The sequence below is a fragment of the Halichoeres trimaculatus genome, unplaced genomic scaffold, assembly GCF_033239565.1.
Source record: "Halichoeres trimaculatus isolate MK-OKI-2021-1 unplaced genomic scaffold, fHalTri1.1 fHalTri1_scaffold_20, whole genome shotgun sequence".
NCBI classification, from domain to species: Eukaryota; Metazoa; Chordata; class Actinopteri; order Labriformes; family Labridae; genus Halichoeres; species Halichoeres trimaculatus.
The window spans coordinates 2,795,316-2,815,343 of NW_027437198.1; the positions used below are offsets into that span (position 1 = coordinate 2,795,316).

The 20,028-nt window shown below is 44.2% G+C and overlaps 1 protein-coding gene and 1 pseudogene across 3 annotated transcripts in view; one reads left to right on the forward strand and one right to left on the reverse strand.

Annotated features, from left to right (window-relative positions):
- Positions 1–585: 585 nt before the first annotated feature.
- The window catches only part of rnf216 (ring finger protein 216), a 41,740-nt gene continuing 22,297 nt past the window's right edge, over positions 586–20,028 (reverse strand). For all 3 annotated transcript variants that reach the window (XM_074696238.1, XM_074696237.1, XM_074696236.1), the window contains exons 14-17: positions 14,278–14,375; positions 11,346–11,568; positions 11,054–11,123; positions 586–1,469 (exon numbers count right to left, since the gene is read on the reverse strand). In XM_074696238.1, the coding sequence (XP_074552339.1) occupies positions 1,087–1,469; positions 11,054–11,123; positions 11,346–11,568; positions 14,278–14,375 (774 nt within the window). In that variant the 3' untranslated portion in view covers positions 586–1,086. The remainder of the gene's footprint in view (positions 1,470–11,053; positions 11,124–11,345; positions 11,569–14,277; positions 14,376–20,028) is intronic.
- On the forward strand, positions 6,033–7,052 carry LOC141809315 (uncharacterized; annotated as a pseudogene).

Consider the following 20,028-nt stretch of genomic DNA (forward strand, 5'->3'; position numbering starts at 1 on the left):
AGTCACACACATACACACACAGAAACACACCAGAAACACAAACTTACACACACTTGTCTCCCTCATGAATGGAGCCTTTGTCCCTGCCCCCCTGCCCCCCTGCCCCCCATACACACCCACACACTGGTCAGTGTGCAATGATGAGCCTCTGCAGCAGGCTTTTAGCAAACCCCCCGGGGATCCCAGAGGAACACCGGATATGACAAAACACACACCGTCTGCCCCCCCCCAGCAGATGAGTCACTCAGTCCAGTCCCCAGAAAACCACTGCATGAGTCTGTCAGAGGGGGGAGGGTAAAACAGAGGAAGGGGGAGGGGAGGCAAAAGGGCTGCCATTTCCAATGACTGGTTTCCATAGAAACACCAGCAGCTAGGAGGTTAGAGGGGAGGAGAACAGGGGAGGAGGAGAGGGGAGTAGGTGGAGAAGGGGGACTGAGCTGTGATTGGTGGAAGGAAGTTACTCTGTTGTCTGATTGGTTGATAGTCTGGAGGCTTAGAAACCCTGAGTCGGCCTCTTTTTAGAGAGAGAGGAGAGGGATGAGGAGGAGGAGGGAGACTGAAATCAGGATCAGGTGAATCCAGGACGGGAGTCAAGTCTTTATTAGAAAACTGAGCGGTGTCTTACACAAAGAAGAGGAAGGACACGCTCACTGTTCTTTTCAAACATGTTCTGAAAAATATCAGTAGAAAGCAGAAACAAAGAAAAGTCTCTGAGCCATCGTCAGCTCCACCATGATCAAAAGAAAACATCGAAACACCGTCACCCACTGCACCACAGAGATCGAGGTCAGCCACAAGGTCTGACAGTGTCCCAGTGCTCCATCTCAACCTGTTTCATTCAAGGAACCAAAAACCTGAACAGTCCAGGATAGGAAACACACTGCTCCCAGAAACAGGCCTAAGACCAGTCATTGCGAGTGAGTGTGTGTGTGTGTGTGTTTCAGTGGCATCTGTAGTAGCGCTGTGTGTGTGTGTGTTAGTAGTGTGTGTAGTAGCGCTGTGTGTGTTTGCGTGTGTGTGTGTCAGGAGAGTCTGTAGTAATGCTGTGTCAGTGTATGTGTGTGTGTGTGTGTGTGTGTGTGTGTGTCAGTAATGTCTGTAGTAGCGCTGTGCGGGCCCATAGTGCATGGGCAGCTCCATTACGTCCATGTTGTGCTGATGGGGGTTTCCAGGGGCGTTGTGGTGAAGACGGTCATTGTTATTATTATTGTTAAGGAGAGGAAGCGGCTGCAGGGGGGGCACATATGGGGCTGGGGGGAGCCGTTGCATGATCACCTGGTGGTACATCTGTCCCTGGGCTGGACCAGGTGGGTAGCGAGCGCGAGGAGGCACAAACAGGGGAGCTTGAACCGCCTGGGGGTGGGGAGGGGCCTGGGGGTTTGCTGGGTTTTCGGGGGGCGGACCCACACGAGGCCGCTTGGCTTCAGCAAGCAGCTCCGGTGGAGGACCCACCCTCTTCCCTGAAGTATCTGAAAGAAGGAGGGAAGACATAGTTGGTGCAGCTCGCCCTGCAGAGTAATTTACTCCATGCCCCCCGCCCCTGTAATCTAACCTGTTACTGTTATTTCCATATCAGTAATTAGATTTAAGCTACTTATCTAAATCACTTTACGTCACTTTTCTTTTCATTTTTCTTGTAAAAGAATCTACATGCTTTTTTTCTTGCATTGCGAGGAGTGATGGGAGTGGCACATTCATCATGGTTTCAGCATGTGAAAAACTCGCGTAAAATAGCAGCCAGCACACAAAGGTAAACAGAGGGGGACAGAAGAGATGTACATTTTCTAGCTGGAAACACAGTCACTGTTTTGAGTTTTTCAGCTAAAGATGATAATATCACGGTGTTTTTCACTTTGTGCTAGCAGTTTGCTTAAGATCTTTGACTGAAACATTTATGAATCAATTGGAGAGAGAACAGCACACTGCGGCCATCAACACTTGAGAAGTTTTTTTACTTTTACCTGGGTGAAAGGTGAGTCCTGTTTGTCACTGTAACTCCCTCTATTCCATGAGCTGAACCCTCCATTTAGAACAAATCCATCCGTTGAGGAGCAGAGCAACATAACGCGGACTACAATGAGGCACCCAGTGGCAAGCAGGGACGTGCCCAGACTTTTTAGGCCCCGTTTACATGACGCCGAAAACGGTCGATTTCGCAAACATTTCGTTGCGTTTTGGCCTTCCGGTTAGACGAGACCACGTTGCGTTTTCAGTGAAAACGCAAACTTTTGAAAACGCTCTCCAGAGTGGAAAGACCTGAATCCGCTCCTCCATCCGGCTTCGTGTAAACACAGAGCGGAGCGTCTCAGGGTGAAACGCTGACATCACCGCATGCGCACTCACAGTTTCAGGTGAAGGCTCCTCGCTCAGCTACACTTCCAGTTGAGCCAGTAGGTGGCGGTAATGCGCGTTATGGTTGGATTGCCGACCGTCTCACACAACAAAACGGCAGAAAAAGAAAGAACAGAAGAAGTGACTTGTCCTCCTGGAGTCGTATGAACGCGGATCGTTTTCACGCCGTCCTCATGTAAACGCGGGTGGCTTTTGAAAACGCAAAGGAAGAATCTTTGCGGGAGTCTCCATGTAAACGGGGCCTTAGACTGAGGTGCCCTGTGCAGGGTATTGAGGATTATGTGAGCCCGCACTCAAGCAACATTTATTTTTTCTTATGTATCACAATTACAAGATCAACAGACTTCAGCTTTAACAAAAAATGAAACTGTTAAAATCCAAACTAGACAAAAACAAAGCATTCAAAAAGAAAATTATTTAAATCTAAAATTTAACTGAATAGTGTTGTAGTGAACCAAAAAAAGTACTGCAAAAGTTTTCTTTAGTTGTATTTTGAAATTCAAAATGAATAAAATATATATTTTTGTTTTTAACTGTAAAGTGCACGTTTTACAACTACCAATGTCTGCATGTTACTAAAAAACAAAACATGTAGACTCATATTGCTATTCATTTTGATTGCATGGCACAATTTTGCCACATTATGCAGCTGCAGGTGTTGTCAGAAGCTGCTGGAAGTAACTAATAAAGTAACTTTTAATCTACCTTAGTTACTTTTAAAATCAAGTAGTCAGTAAAGTAATCAAGTTATTTTTTGAAGGAGTAATCAGTAATCGGATTACTTTTTTCAAAGTAAATTGAGGATTACTTTTCCAAATAACTGGCAATACTGTACATAAATAATGAAAAAAATGATTGAAACATTTTTTAACAAGGGTTCACAGTTTAAATATCTAAATATTGAATTTTTGTTACATAGTAAATGACTGCTATTCAAAGCTTGGCGACCATACTTGACTTTTAAATACTATTATTGTCATTATTTTATTGTTACTGTTATTCTCCTCATCGTTTCTAATGTGAGATCTACTGTACATTCTGTTCTGTTTTAACAGTAGCCTATTATTAAACTTGACACTATATATATATATATATATATATATATATATATATATATATATATATATGTGTGGATATAAAGACTGCACCTTTTCTTTTAATGTCTCGGGCATTAGGGGTGTGCAGCTAAGCCGGGGGGGGGGGGGGGGGGGGGGGGTAAAGGGGGTTGTGCACCCAAAAAAGTTTGGGAACCGCTGCCTTAAAGTGTAATAACTCCCCCTACGGAGCGCCTGCGTCAGTGGCAGGGGGCTCTTGACCTCTGGTGTTAGAGGATGTAATAAACCCCGTTAGTATTGACGGTTTATACAGACAGCTTATTTACAGCAGGACTGAACCTCATCCTATGCCTGACTCCTCTCCTTTAGCAGTCTATTGAGCTCAATAAACAAACTTAACTCACACCCCTTGTGGTTACTGTATGATTCATATTTCTATTTGTCTACATTGGTTTCAAAAATTGTAAAACTTAATACAAATTAAGTTTTAAAAAGAAACACATATTAAAACACATGCACACTAAAACTAGCCCTGTACAATGAATCCATCCACAATCTGGTTTTAAGGTTTTTGTAATTGCAGAAGGCTGTGGTTTGAGATTAAAGTGGCTAAACATACGTCCATGTGTTGCCATGATAACTTGCTAGATGCTGCAAAGGGTGTGCTCTGTGTTTTATCTGGCACTTTTCAGGAGTTTGCTTATTTTGAGACTATTGATAATTTTTAATAATGTGATTGACACACGTGTAACAGCTGCTGCTCTCCAAAAATAAGCCCCTGATCTTTTGATATTTTTATATGTGATATTTAGGGCCCGAGCCCCGAGAATCGGGGGCGAAAGCCCTATTGAAACCCTTGCGATTATTATACTTTGTTTATCCCAAAACAACCCCAAATTGCACGCCTTTCACTTGGCGAAAACGTGAACACACGTGTACCCAAAATTTGCATGCCCGAAAAAATTTATGAATCTGCAACTTGCACAAAAATTAACGCTCCATAGCGCCCCCTAGGGGCTTAAAACTGCAGCCCCTCTGGCTACTTTAAGCTACATCCCTGAAATTTGCTGTACATAGCAAGCATGCATGGCTCTACAAAAAAGTCTCTTACGGCTAACATGATTTTCGAACACAAACTTCGCTATTCACACGTAAAATCGGCATTTTACCGATTTCTGGGCTACTTATTTGAACGAACTTGTCCTAGGGTTTTTGTCTTATCAACTCCAAACTTGGCATGTGTATACAATCCACAGTGAAAATTAAAATTTATTAAAAGATTGTTATAATCTTGTTGGGCTTGGCTACGACATGGGCCCAAAGTTTGGCATTTTTTCAACTTTTTCCAATTTACACGACACACATGTCCAGTATTGCATCCCGGACACAGCCATGTAATTATTTCCTCAAGAAAGTACAGCGCCCCCTAGTAGCAAAGGCCTGAATTTGGCAAAACTTACATGCATATGGTACTTATTTGAACAAACTAGTCCTAGGTTTTTTCTCAAATCATCTCCAAACTTGGCCTGTGTGAACAACACATATTAAAGATAAAAAGTTATTAAAAGATTGTTATAATTTTTTGGGCGTGGCCACAAATGACCGTCAAAGTTGGCCATTTGTCCACTTTTTGAAAATCTTAATAGCTCTCCTGTACAGGACCAAAATTCACACACATGTTCACTGTCACAGCGTGACTGTATTTCTATCATTATTTGCATTAACATTAATACTCCATAGCGCCACCAAGGGGCTAAAAATTTTTGCCCCCCCCTCTGGCCACATTGGGCTACCGGTCTGAAATTTGGTAAGCATAACAATCATACTGAGGCCTACAAAAAAGTGTATTATGACCATAGTCAATTCCGAACAGAAAGTTCGCTATTTGGACGCAAACATCAGATTTTGACGATTTTAGCCTCAGACTCAATGGAACTATTCCTTGATTTTCCATCAGATCAACGCCAAACTTGCCTTGCATACACTACACACACACTACACACACAATGATAAGTTCCAAATGGGTTTTTGCTATGACAATGGGCGTGGCCAGAAATGACGGTCAAAGTTGACCATTTTGGCTGCTTCATTAAAACCTTAATAGCTAGTACAGTGTTGGATCAGGGCCAAGATGCACACAAAGGTTCAGTGTCACAGCGTCAGTGCATTTCTATTACTGGTTGCACTAACATTAATGCTCCATTGTGCCACCCAGGGGCTTAAAATTTCAGCCCCCTCGACTACTTTGAGCTACAGACCTGATATTTTTTGGGCATAACTAGCATGCCTTAACCTATGGCTTTTGGCTGAGCCACATTTCACTGCTCATGTGGCAGCTAGGCATGCTCCTATAGGCAGGCATTGGGTGAGCACATGTGGCGGCTAGCACACGCTCCGACTGGCGTGCACAGGGCGAGGGCCCGTTGATCGCTGCTTGCAGCTTTAATTTTATTTTATTTTTTATTGTATTTTTGATACACATCAGTTTTTCTTTGAACATGCCCACTCTGCTGCAGAACATCCAACTGTTTTTTATATGCATTGATCAGGATCTGTGATTACTGACTGTGAAGAGAGGGACAGGTCTCTGACGGGCGGTCCACATTAGCTTTAATCCGAGAGATAATGGCACATTGCATGGACAGAAATGCTTTAAGTCCCTGTGAGGAGTTTCTAAGTGATCCTGAAAAAGTTTCCCTTCTCGATATATGCATCTTACACAGACAAAGAAATCCATAAAACCTATCCGCCCTTCTAAAATATGGTAAAAAAGCAGCCTCAATTACCTCTGGCCTCTGGAACTGTCAGTCCGCAGTAAACAAAACTGAATTCATCAGTTCAATGAGAAATCTCTCAAATATTCAGGTCCTAGCCCTGACTGAGACATGGATCCGCCCAGGAAACACAGCGACACCAGCTGCACACTCGGTGTCCTCTACATTCTGTCAAACTCCTCGCTCTGCTGGATGAGGAGGTGGTACAGGCATGCTTATTCCAGACAGTTGGACTGTTACCAGTTTCTGTCCACTGAACAACAACACAGCACTTGAATATCATGCTTTAAAAATTACTGCGCCAATGAAAGCACATGTTCTGGTTGTGTACCGCCCACCAGGGGGTCATCTGGATAGCTTTGTCTTGGAACACGGCTTGTTACTATCTGACATCCCTGATGATGGCACACCACTGATTGTCATGGGAAACATGACCATTCACATTGACAAGACACAGGCAAATGATTTTCTGGCACTCCTCTCCTCCTTTGACCTCAAACTGGTCCCTTGTCCTCCAACTCACAAAGCTGGCAAAATCCTTGACTTGGTGCTGACTCGTAACTGCTCCACAGCAGAAGTGACAGTTACCCCACTACACCTTTCAGACCATTTCTCGGTAAAATTCTCTGCAGCCTTCCCTCAAACACAGGCACCCATGCAAATAGTTTCCTTCCGCAGAAACCTGAGGTCCCTCACAGCAACACAGCAGACTGACACAGTGTCCTCCACACTGCCCAACCACTCTCAGTTCTCTTTACTGTCCACTAATCAGGCTACAGACACACTCTGCTCCTCTCTTGAATCGGCTTTGGACAAACTCTGCCCCCGGTGTCAAAACCTGCTAATCAACGAGCCAACAAACCACAATTAATTGCTGCAACAGTATACTTCAATCTTCAACGACATTCAGTTGCTAAGACAAAGCCACCTAGTGCATGGCTCTCTGAAGTTCTAAAAGGACAAAGAGGAGGACTTAGGGCAGCGGAGAGAAAGTGGCGCAAGTATAAAAAACCCACCGATTTGTCCTCATACCAGCTAAAACTGGCATCATTCACATCCTGCCTTCATGCAGCAAAGAAAGCCTATTGTAAGAACAAGATCTGTGCTGCCACTGACACACACACACACACAAAAAAAAGGGGTTACGGTGTTTAACTCCTTACCCTCTCCTCCAACCGCTCAGCTCTCTACTGCACTGACTCCACGCAAGTTTGCCTCCTTTTTCCACTGAAACAACCAGTTCAACTGACCAGCTCTGTCAGACACGACCTGCTACTGAAGCCACACTCTGCTCTTTTGCTCCTTTAAGTGAGGAGGAGGTCTCAAGACTTCTCCTAAACTTCAAAACTACAGCATGTCCTCTTGATCCTATACCTACCAGCATTCTGCAGACCATTTTACCCCAAATCAAACTTGCAGTCACACACATTGTGAATTCCTCCTTGGAATCTTTAAAACATGCTCGGGTCACCCCACTGCTTAAGAAGACGAATCTCTACCTACCCAGCCCAGTTTGACAATGACAGGCCTGTCTCACTACTGCCTTTTCTGTCAAAAATACTTGAGCGCACAGTCTATAACTAAGTCTCTGAGCATCTACTGAAAAACAACCTGATGGACTCCTATCAATCTGGCTTCAGGTGCAACCACTCCACTGAGACTGCACTCCTGTCAGTCACAGAATCACTGCAACTGGCTCGAGCCGCTGGTCAGTCCCTCTGTCCTGCTTTTGACACAGTAAACCATCAAATCCTCCTCTCCACACTCTCTGAACTTGGCATCTCAGGATCTGCGCTGTCGTGGTTCAAGTCCTACCTCACAGACAGATCCTTCAGAGTGTCATGGTGAGGAAAAGTGTCTAAATCACATGGCTTATTAAGTGGTACCCCAGGGTTCAGTGCTTGGTCCCCTACTCTTTTCCCTATACACTACATCATGGCTTCTCCTACCACTGCTATGCTGACGACACTCAGCTTTTCCTGTCTTTTCCTCCTAATGACATAACTGTCTCGGCCCGGATATCAGCGTGTCTGGCTGATATCACCGCATGGATAAAGGAACGCCACCTTCAGCTAAATCAGTCCAAAACTGAGCTCATTGTATTTCCTGCTTGTCCCTCGGATCAACTACAGATCAATGTTCTGCTTGATTCCAATCAAATCGTGCCCACAAACTCTGCCAGAAATCTGGGTGTCATGATTGATGACCAGCTGACCTTTAAGGTTCATGTGGCCTAAATTTCACGGTCTTGTTGATATGCCCTCTATAACATCAGGAGGATCAGACCCTACCTGACACAACAGGCCACGCAGCTTCTGGTACAGGCCCTTGTTATATCACACATCGACTACTGCAATTCCCTCCTAGCAGGCCTCCCTGTGTGTACATTTAATCCTCTGCAAATGATCCAGAATGCAGCAGCACGTCTGGTCTTTAACCAGCCAAAAATAGCACGTCACCCAGCTGTTAATCTCGCTTCACTGGCTTTCAGTAGCAGCTCAAATCAAATTCAAAGCTCTTCTTCTGGCTTACAAAACATTGACAAGAATGGCTCCTGCCTACCTAGGGCCCCTCATCCAGGTCTACACTCCTTCTCTCCCACTACGCTCTGCTTGTGAAAGACGCCTAGTGCTCCCAGCCCAGCGCAGCTCCAAATCACTAGCCAGACTCTTCTCCTCTGCTGTGCCCAAATGGTGGAATGAATTACCTAACTCTATACAATCTGCAGAGTCCCTTACTACTTTTAAGGGATGTCTGAAAACTCATCTGTTCAGGGAACACTTGTGCACTTAATCTGACCCTTCTCCTCTTTGCCCTCAGGGGTAGAATGAGGCCCCGTTTACACGGAGACTCCCGCAACGATTCTTCCTTTGCGTTTTCAAAAGCCACCCGCGTTTACATGAGGACGGCGTGAAAACGATCCGCGTTCATACGACTCCAGAAGGAGAAGTCTCCTCTTCTGTTCTTTCTTTTTCTGCCGTTTTGTTGTGTGAGACGGTCGGCAATCCAACCATAACGCGCATTACCGCCAACTACTGGCTCAACTGGAAATGTGGCTGAGCGCGGAGCCTTCACCTAAAACTGCGAGTGCGCATGCGGTGACGTCAGCGTTTCACCCCGAGACGCTCCGCTCTGTGTTTACACGAAGCTGGATGGAGGAGCGGATTCAGATCTTTCCACTCTGGGGAGCGTTTTCAAAAGTTTGCGTTTTCACTGAAAACGCAACGTGGTCTCGTCTAAACGGAAGGCCAAAACGCAACGAAATGTTTGCGGAATCGACCGTTTTCGGCGTCGTGTAAACGGGGCCTGAGTCGGTAGGTCTCACCCCTAAATTCCATGGCAAGCGCAGCGCAGCAAAACGCCGTGGTCTTGCTCCGATTGTCAAACCTCACTGGAAGCAGCGCGCTGTGCAGCGCTGCTCCACTCAATCTGGAAGGGGAGGGCTGATCTTCGGAGAGTCACGGGCTCTCGTATGAATAGCGATATCACACGATCACCATCCACGCCCATAACTTTTGATATGTCAGTCCACACCTTGTCCTTTCTGCCTGTATCCTTATAAAAAGGATGTTTGGGATCATACAGAATGTTGAACTTATCCACTTCCAAGATCAGCTTCTCTTCATCCATGCCTTTGTGCGTCTAGGACCCTCCGACCGACTGTTTACCTAATGCACGTGCCTTCAGATGTGGCATATGTTATAACATACGGGGTAAAGTTACGTTTGAGAGTCTGTGCATTGTGTTTTATTTGGAATCTTCCGGGTACTTTACACGGTGACTTCCTGTCTAGTGCTTTCTTATCGACAGTGGATTTACGAGGTTTGGAAGCCGCCGCGCAGAAAATAGACCTGAAGCGTATTCCTCGTGCCAGGCCCTGGCGCGGGCAGTGGAATTTGCCTGATAGATTACAATGAAAGCTAAAGTGCTCCGCAGTACGTTTCAAGTGCGCTGCGCTTGCGGTGGAATTAAGGGGTAAGACTCAGCTCTTATTGATTTTTCAGCACTCCTATTGAATGTTGTTGAAGATTGAAGTATACTGTTGCAGCAATTAATTGTGGTTTGTTGGCTTGTTGATTACCCCCCCACCACCACCAAAAATAAATAAATAAATAAATGAACTCCTGCTTAATGGCACCTGCAGCCGAACAACTTGTAGCACTGTTGTCGCACTAACAAGGTTTGCCTTTTGTCTGAATTCTTGCTTGTGTTGTATGTCGCTTTAGACAAAAGCGTCTGCTAAATGAAACCGTAAACTGTAAATATGCCTGATCCTAATCCACACTTTAAAATGAGACTATCAGCGCAAACATAAGTTAATCCTAAATGCTACTATTTATCCTGAACGGGTCAAGCAGGACTGGATTGTTTTATACTAAGATGGAGTCTCTATGACAACACCATGCTAGCTAACAAAGTTAAGTAGTGAGAAGAGAGATCTGTGTTTTTCTCTGCTGAAAGCTAGTTAGCTTTACCTAACTGTTAATGAATACCTTACCACTGTACCGGGTAAAAAGTTGTCATGAACAAAGAAAATTTGCTCTAATCTGATCTCCATTCATTTTCAAAACAGACGCTTTGTTAAGTCACATCTTGACCCCAGTTTAACTAAAAAGTGTGTTGTTGTGTGTTTAAGCTTCCTTTTGTTTTATTTTAGAAGTCAAAATGTATAACATTAATACTTGTCTGTTTTTTAGTGAGAGGTACAATTTTTTTTCTCAACTGCCGATCATCTCTTTATGCTTTTATGTTTCTGTAGAACAAAGCATATAGACTAATATAACTTTTCATTATGATTGCAAATCTCATTGTCCCAAACAATCACACACACAAACACTGTAAACACACTGGGGCTAAAACTCTGGGCCCCACCTGAGCTCTTCTTATTCAGCTCAGCCTCGCCCTCCTTCTGGATCTCTTGGATGATGCGCTCGTCATCTTGCTGAAGAAAGAGAGAGTGGGGATGAGAAGATGTGTTTTCAGGGTTCATCAGAGTGGAATCAGGGCTTGTGAAACTGTGGTCTGACTGAAATGTCAGACGTATTCAGCTCAGGTATAAGTAACGTTTGTTTCCCCTGGTATGTGTCTGAGTTTAAAAACCAGTGGACAGACTGGATGAAAAGCTTAAAGGCAAAGAGAAGACATTTAAAACGGGAGACGTTACCGTGGGGTCGGTCCACAGTGAGCACTTGCGACAGTGGCGGCAGGGAGCGCCAGGTGAACGAGCATGCTGACAGAAGTGGTTGTATCCTGTGATTGGCTCTCTGCACAGGTAACACATGAAGCTGCCACAGCGGCACGACATCCGGTTACAGCCCTCTGACTTTACCAGTCCTGTTCCGCATTTCACGCACTTCCTGACCCGAGCCGCAGTCATCCGCTCCTCACTGCAGGACAGGAAGTAAACAGACGGAGGTAAAACAAGAGTGAGGAACAAAAATGAACAAGAGGAAATAAAAGCTTTGTGTCTCTGACTGCAGGAACATTGCTCTGATCTCCCTCCCCACAGGGAGAACCACAGGGCTCAAGGGGGTACAGGAATTTGACTGATCTAAAGCTGTGAAGTGATAAAAGTTATAACTGAGTATGTTAAATGAAGATAAAAATCATAATAAAACATTCATTGGGTGATCAAAAACCTGTGTGAACCCATTTAGAAACATTTTGACCACATTAAATAAATTATGAAGCTGTTTGGAAACCACACATCTGCAACCTGAGAATCTCTGTGTCAACTGCAGCATCAGCGACCTCATAAACCATGAGGACAGACTTATCTTGACTTGTCGGACGCTGTTGTTGTTTCACCTGGAGATTGTTTTCCTGTGTCTCTTGTGTGGATTGTGACATTTTCCTGACTCTCTGTCCACTATACAGAGTGTTTGTGTAGTGTCAGTCTGACTGTATGCTCTGTATGCTCTCTCCCTCTCTCTTTCTCTCTCTCTCTCTCGATGTAGAGTCGGTCTGGCTGTATGTTTTAAATCTTGCTTCAATCTTTTTCTAGTTTCAGTTTAACATTTACTTTAGTTTAACCCTGACACAGTTTAACCCTGACTTTATTTTAATTTTAACATCAGTTTAAACCTACTCCAGTTTCACTTTCACTACAGTTTATCCCTAACTACAGTTTATCCCTAAATCAAGTTTAGCTCTAATGTCACTTTAAATGTTATTTCAGTCTATTTCTAGTTACAGTTTAACTCTAGCTTTAGGTAAACCCTTGCTTTAGCTTAATTCTAACTCCAGTTTAACCCTGACACAAGTTTAAGCCTAACTTCATTCAAAGCTATGGTGTACGATTTGGAAGCTTTTTACATCTTAACACAGTTTATAGGGCTGTTATGGTCCTATGGTCCAATCTACACAATATAAAGACCAAAAAGAACGTATGAAACTCAATTCAGTATATCTGCTGCAAAGCTGCATACTAGTTGATACTCATGAGTCTATCCAATCCCGTCTCCCTTGCTTTGCACCGTCACGCCCATGGTCCCAATTCATCTTTCCCCACTACCCCTCTCACGTCAGCTAGCTGCTCAGCTACTGAAGTGTCATGGAGCCAGAGAAGACCGAAACCAGGAAGCTGTTACTGTTACCCTCCACAGGGAAGGGAAGAAAACAAAAAAGTTTCAAGGAAAAGGCTGAAGCAAGGAAGAATTATGAGCGATACAGGTGCCAACAGAGACTGAATATTGGAGAAATGTACGACCGGTGGAAAAAGCTGCAGAGGGATTTGGGACTGAAGACTGACGCCAGGACAGCTGAGTTTCTGTTGTACAGGTAATGACTTTGTTTACCACAGTGGGAGATGAATAACTCTTATTAGTCTGTGCCTCAATAGGCTAATGACTGATACTACTGGTCGGAACGGGTCGGCTCTGTCAATAGATTTTAACATAAGTTAGCCACACATCTTTAGCATTGTAAACTGAGCTGGGGAAGACACGCTGAGGAAGGTAAAGCCTCGCCTACAGTCAGCTCTGCTCTGATTAGCTGGCAGTGGCAACGCCAGACCTGCTTCGCCAGGCAATTCATGGTTTTGATCGCGCCGGTCCAATTGAAAAAGCTACCACTGTGTGTTACAAGGAGGACGACTGTCTTATTTGTTACATCTTCTGCCGGCCGGCTTCTTGCTCTGTCAGAGGGGCGTGTTGTTAGGAGGCGAAGAAGGGCGATACGAGCTGGGGGGCGGGATCTTGGAACACGGAGGGGAGGGGTGAGTGAGGCTGCGTTTTTCAAATGTGTCTCATCAGCCAACTGGATTTCAGATTGTAGACCATAGCTTTAACCCTGTCTTCAGTTTAATATAAACTCTAGTTTAACCCAAACTCCAGTTTAACTTAAACTCCAGAAGTTTAACTCAAACTTTAGGTTAACCATCACTCCACTTTATTTCTAACTCTAGTTTAACCCTAACTCCAGTTTTACACCTTAAACAGTTATACCCTAACTCCAGTGTAAACCTTACATCAGTTTAACCTTGACTCCTGTGTTGCCCTAACTTCAGTTTTACCCAGATTAACCCTTACTCCAGTGTAACCCTTCCTTCACTTTAAGGCCAAAGAGCTCAATGACAGAGGGGGTGAGTGAGCATGTCTCTCTTCCTTTTTCAGGCTCACTCTGCTGATCTGTGGTGAAGATTGTATTCTTCTGCTGTTTTACTAACATCCTGTTGAACACAGGGGGGCCAAGCACTTGCTGCCTCTTTAAGGAAGTAAAACGACTTGTGAGCAGCTCAAAACAGGAAGTGCTGCCTCAGGGCCAGCTGGGCAGAGGGAGCAAATGGCCTCTCTACTTCCTGTAGGGCCATCCCCTAGTGATTACCCAGCATACTTTCTGAGGCACCTGCAGCTCCAGATTAACTTTGGGTACCTGAGCCATTGTGTAAAGTTGAGTGCAGGGACTGAAAGGTGTGAGCTTCACCAGGTGACAGGTGTGCTTGTTTATTAAAGGTGTCAGCATGTGGGATTAACCTGGGCCGGAGTCTGGGGTTGAGATATTCAACAAAGAAGTGACTCTACATAACATCAGGTTATGCCAAATATTCATTCTGCTAGACTTTGAAGAGTCTCATTGTTTGAAGTAAGGTCACTTACATCAGAACCCTCATGCGGATCTCATCCCTCTCCAGGACCTGCTCACATGTCTTTCCAACATGCTGCTTCCACTGGACGTGACACTTCCTGCAGCTCTCCTAGATAAGACACAAATAAGGACCAGTCAGACTGACTCTACATACAGAGAAAGAGAGAAAATACAGTCAGACTGACTCTACACACAGAGAAAGAGAGAGAGAGAGAACATTTAGCCTAACTGATTTGTCAGCAAACACTGTAATGATACCTTAGGTCCCTCCCCCACCCACCCACCCTTTCCCCTCTCTTTTCTATCTGTCTTTTCCCTGACTCCAGGTTCTGCTGAATAATCTGCTGCTCTGTATGCTGCTGCTGCTTCACTGCAGGCATGGAGAGGCGTGGCTCTCCCTGCAAAGTGCCTACATCTGTGTTTGTGTGTGTGACAGCGGCGAGACTACAGTTTTTTCACTGGCTGTCAGCCTGGTTGCTTAGAAACAGCTCCTCCATTCTCAGACTTCCAAGGACAGGCAGGGGCAGAAACACACACACACACACACACACACACACACACACACACACACACACACACACACACACACACACACACACACACACACACACACACACAGAGGTTGTGAAGGTTTTCACCCAAGGTCCCCCAAGGCAAAGGTGGTGTCATTAATATTTGAGCATGCTCATGGAATATTAAAAAGCGTGGAAAGTGACAGCTGATGCAACTCATAACCTGAAAGTCTGCACCTGCATATCAAGCTAGCCCCCCACCCCTTGCAAAATTTAGGGAAAATTGCCTGTTTTGTTTGTGCTTCATTTGTGCTGGTTTGTACTGTAAAAATTGTCATTTGTGTTGCTACGGTTTTTAAGTTATTACATATTATTTATAGGTCATCCAGAGTTCACCCAGCCCTCCATTAGATCCAAATGAACACGAAATGGTACTGTTCATTTGTGCTTTGTTTGTGCTGGTTTGTGCTGTAAAAACTGTTGTTTGTGCTGCTATGGTTTTTTAAGTTATTAACACTTTAATTTCTGGCAATTATGTCATATCTATAAAACCATAGGAGCACGAATGACAGTTTTTATGGCACAAACAAGCACAAACAAAAGGTAACATTTTGGATACATTTGGAAAAATGGGTGGCTGGATGACATCACTGGTTATAGTGACAGTAATGGTTGTAGCAATAGTTGTATTAATAAGTCTGGTTGTAGTTGTAGAGAGGTTATGGTTATTGTGATAGTGATAGATATGGTCATAGTATTGGTGATCGTTTAAGTAATAGTTATGGTTATAGCTATACTGATGGTTATAGTGTTGGATGTAGTCTAGTGCTGTCGGGCGATTAAAAAAATTAATCATATTGATTACATGATCTGCAATTAATTGCATTTTAATCTCATATCTGCGTAAAGTCCCCAAATAAATAATTTGAATTCTAGGACATTACAAAATTGTAGTGCATAACTATGGATGAATGGATGTCAACTTGCTCGGCCCAAGCAAGCTGGCTGGATGCAAAAGTGTTATCAATGGCTGCGCCTGTGACTGGGGTATTTTGGCTTCAAAACCGCACAATGGTAAATGGCAGAGCGAGGTTGTCCACTCTATATACAGTCTATGTGACTAATAAAATCAATACAAGAAGAAGAGAAGATTTGTCACAGTGACAAGTAACAGATCTAAATGAGGGATTTGTTAACTGCCATTTTATGGTTAAACTTAAAATGTTTCCATGATAAAAGGTTAAAAGAAGGACAAGGATATAGTTTTAACTAAGGAAAAGTTTTTTTAAGGATATGGTGATGCCGGAAAGGGGAGGTACAGGAAGCACCATCCGAGAAGGTCTTTGTGTCAGAAAATATTCTACAGCGATATCATAGAGACTTAAGTAAAATAAAATGTGTCTCTTTAAAGGAGCTTGAATGCTCATAAAAGACTTAAAGTACTATGAAAAAGTGAAAGAGATGGGTGGAAAGTTTTAGGGCCGGATTCTCCACCCTGCAGGAGCACGCCTGCTGGAACCTGGGGGATTAACCTAAAGATTTTGTTTTTTAAAGACATACTATTTCTGGAACTACTGGATTTTTGTTTTTCTATTGATTGGGACCAAAGAAGAAACAACTGGTGCCTTTTTTGTGGATTACTTATATGTTTTTTTTTTTCCTTTCTGGGACTTTCAGGATGCGGAACTTAAGGACAATGGAGTGTGGTCGTGGCGTGGAGCTTTAAAGCCCCGGGGACAATTGAAAAGAGAAGAGGCATTAAAAACAGTTAGGGAGGACATCCTTTTTTAAAATTTCATTAAGGGAGTATTTTGTGTTAATTTTGAAGCATAAAATGTTTGGTTTCGAAGGAGAATTTCTTTTGCAATAAAATTTTTCTTACTGTTGCTTAAAGGTGCTAAGTGCTTTTAAGGCTTTGAGTTACCCTTCTGACTATTTATAACAACGTTTGATTTCATAAAGGAAAGTTGAAATTAGTTTGAACTAAACTGCCATTGTTTTATTTTTACTGAAGGTGGTTGAATAATAGCAGTAACATTTGGAAAAGGACCCCCTAAGGCGTTTTAAACAGCGACAGAGTTTCATCGTTCATTACAAATTCACATTTTGTTTTCAACTAGCCAATATTAAAAAGTCCCTCTTCGCTGCCATTGATGTTGTACAACCGTTTACTGTACCTACAGAAGTAAATTATGTGTTTAGCAGGGGGAGGTGGGGTCTAGCGGAGCTTGTCAATCAAAATCCTGCTCATAAACTACTGTGGGTGACAGTGGAGCACTCTTTGGATGAGAGATGGATATGAGAAGATGTGAGATGACAGAGACACAGCAAGACGCTGCGACTCAGAAAAGATCGGGCAGCTCATGCTCCAACTGAGGATGTGTCCCAGTAGTTAAGAAAGAAAGAGTGGCACAATTGTGGGGAAAGATGACAGAGATCATGGAGAGAATCAAAGGACAAAGCGCCCAAGATGAACGCGATCAAAAAAAAGTATGCTTAATCTTTTTTTTTTTTTTTTTTTAATCAAAAGTAGGAAGAGAGACATAAGCTGCATTTCCACCAAGCAGTCCGGGTCGGTTCGGTACGGTTTGGTACATTTAAGCCTGATCCCGTTTGCGAAACGCAAACGGGATCACAGCAAACTGTGCCCTCTCGTGGTAGGCGGCGTGTAAGCTGGATGCCGGAAGCCGCAGCTGTGAAACAATAGTGCGACGCCGTAGCAGCTTACCCCGCTAATAAATCCAACAAAGAAGAAAAAGGCGGCACAGTAAACAAAGAGCACAGATGGATGCAGCATTTTGTCCTCTCTGTGATTAGCATGTTGCTCTTTGATACAAAGTGCAATCAAGCTTTTGTTTCAGAGAAGTCTGTGTGCCACCAGGAGAAATGCAGCCGCTGTCGGGGTAAGTGACGATTCTTTTGACCAATCAACGGTCTGCAGTATGTTGCCCAACCTTCCAAGAGCGGATCGGTTCAGTCTGGTACCCATACGAAAGGGTCCCAAAAAAGTAGGTCGGCTCGTCTCGGTTTTTAGGGATCTATCCCGGGATGAGTCAGTGGAAATGCCGCAAAAAGCGCACCGTATCGAGACAAACCGAACCAGTCTGCTTGGTGGAAATGCGGCTATAAAGGAAAAGGGTCCCCTCTTTGAGGTAGTTTTGGTGTTTACATGGTCATAGAAAACAACATTATTTGGGTCTTAAAAGATTGTACAAGATGCACTGAAACTGGCTGGCAGCGGATGACTTAATTTACAGTGTAATTACTTAACCTAATTAACGTGTTAAAGCGACAGCCCTAGTTATAATGATAATATTTTGGTCTATTCATGGTCATAGGTGTGATTCTAGTGATAATTATTGTTATAGTGATGGTGATAGTCAAGTATAAGCAATACTTAGAGTGATGGTTTCAGTTATAGCTATGGTTATAGGTATGGAGATGGTAACAGTAATAGTGATTGTTATAGTATTAGTTAGCTGTTGGCAAGTCCTCTGTATTTGGACAGTTTAAAGGGAGGAGTGGACATCCTTTGTTCATTTTCCTCTGGGTCTTTGGGTGTCTGGGTCTCTAGGTCCTCCCTGTGGTCTAACTCAGGAACTTTAATCTGGCTAAAGGTTGCTGTTTGAAATACCTGAGGGTAGTAGTTATTGTTGAGTTTGGTGCCCTCTGTTGATTTCCTTGCTGCTAACTTTATGAACATGTTTGTGTTGTGTTTCCAATGTGAAATGCAGCTTGGGACTTTCTGGGGTAACTCAGGATTTATTTTAGGTAAGTTGTTTTAAAGAGATTGAGGCTACAAGCTCAGCATCAAGTGGGGCCTGTCACTAATCTGACCAACAGTCACACCTTTGAGCCACCTATTTTCACTTAAGCTCGGCCTCTTTGCTCTTTGGGTGACTTAGGGCGCAGTTGCACTGGCCATCTGAACCGTGCCGTGCTTAAGCACGATTACCCCCCCGCCGCGCTGTTCCTCAGCTGGAGAGTACGTCAGGCGGTCACACTACCCCTTTATAAACCAGACTTTAGCAGGTATCACACACGCACATGGCCCACCTATGCCATTGTGAAGCGTCTGTTTACATAAAGTGCGATCTCATCAGAGTCAACAGACACAGACAAATCTGCTACAACTTTAGACACTTTTAGACTAATGGTAAGTCGTTTTGACCTGACACAGCCCTCTAACACCCCCACTTAGTTTAAAATGATTCTTGAGTGATGCCCTTGCAGTGATCATACATCATGGAGCTCAGCGCTGTCCCCGTGCTTGTGCTTGTGCATGAAGTAAACCGTATTGAAGCCCACCTCTCCAAAGCATGCCGAAGCGGAGAAGTAAATTGTGCTCAAGCACGGCCGGGTTGTGGTCACACTGGCCATTCCAAACGCGCTTTAGGGCTGAAGCGTGCTTAAGCGCGGCACAGTTTGCCAGTGTGACCGCGTCTTTAGAGTGTGGTTGAGTCAGCATTTCAGTTCAGGAGACGGCCATGTTTCAGCTTCTGGAGGAGTGAGAATGTTCTGGTTTCATCCAGTCTGTGGTTCATCGTCACTTCTGAATCCACCAGTTTTGCCTGAATGTAAAATTACAAAACTAGCAGAGGGCTGATGGCTCACTGCAGATCTTTTTCACCTCTGTCTGTCCTCAGTCACATTTGGTGCTGAATCAGGAACTTTAACAGAGATTCTTATAAGGTGATCACAGAACAGCTTCTGCTGCCAGAACTAGATCACACCCACAGAGAAGACTGCCCGCTAGTGGCAAACTCAGAGACCAGTAAGGGGGACAGCATGAAGAGAACCGTCAGACAGGGTGTGTGTGTGCGCACAAGTGTGTGTGTTTGTCCAAGCACGTGCACACATGTGCACGCACACACGGACGCAGACATGGGCAGACACACACACACACACACACACACACACACACACACACACACACACACACACACACACACACACACACGCAAGCACGCACGCACGCACACACAAACACACACTTGTGCAGTGACAGTTGCTCTGTGGCCTACATTTTAATCTCCCCGCCTTCATGAAGTTATGACACGCAGACAGTCCTCACAGCCACATGTGGAAAACATTCATCTCACCGGTGTGTAAGCATAAGAGAGAGAGAGAGAGAGCGCGTGCGTGTGTGTGTAGGTCAGCCTGAGCACAGTGGAGGATGGGAGGGAGGAGAATCTGGGTCAAACTGGATCTGAACCACATTTGAAAGAGGGGGAAGTGTGTCTGAACAGT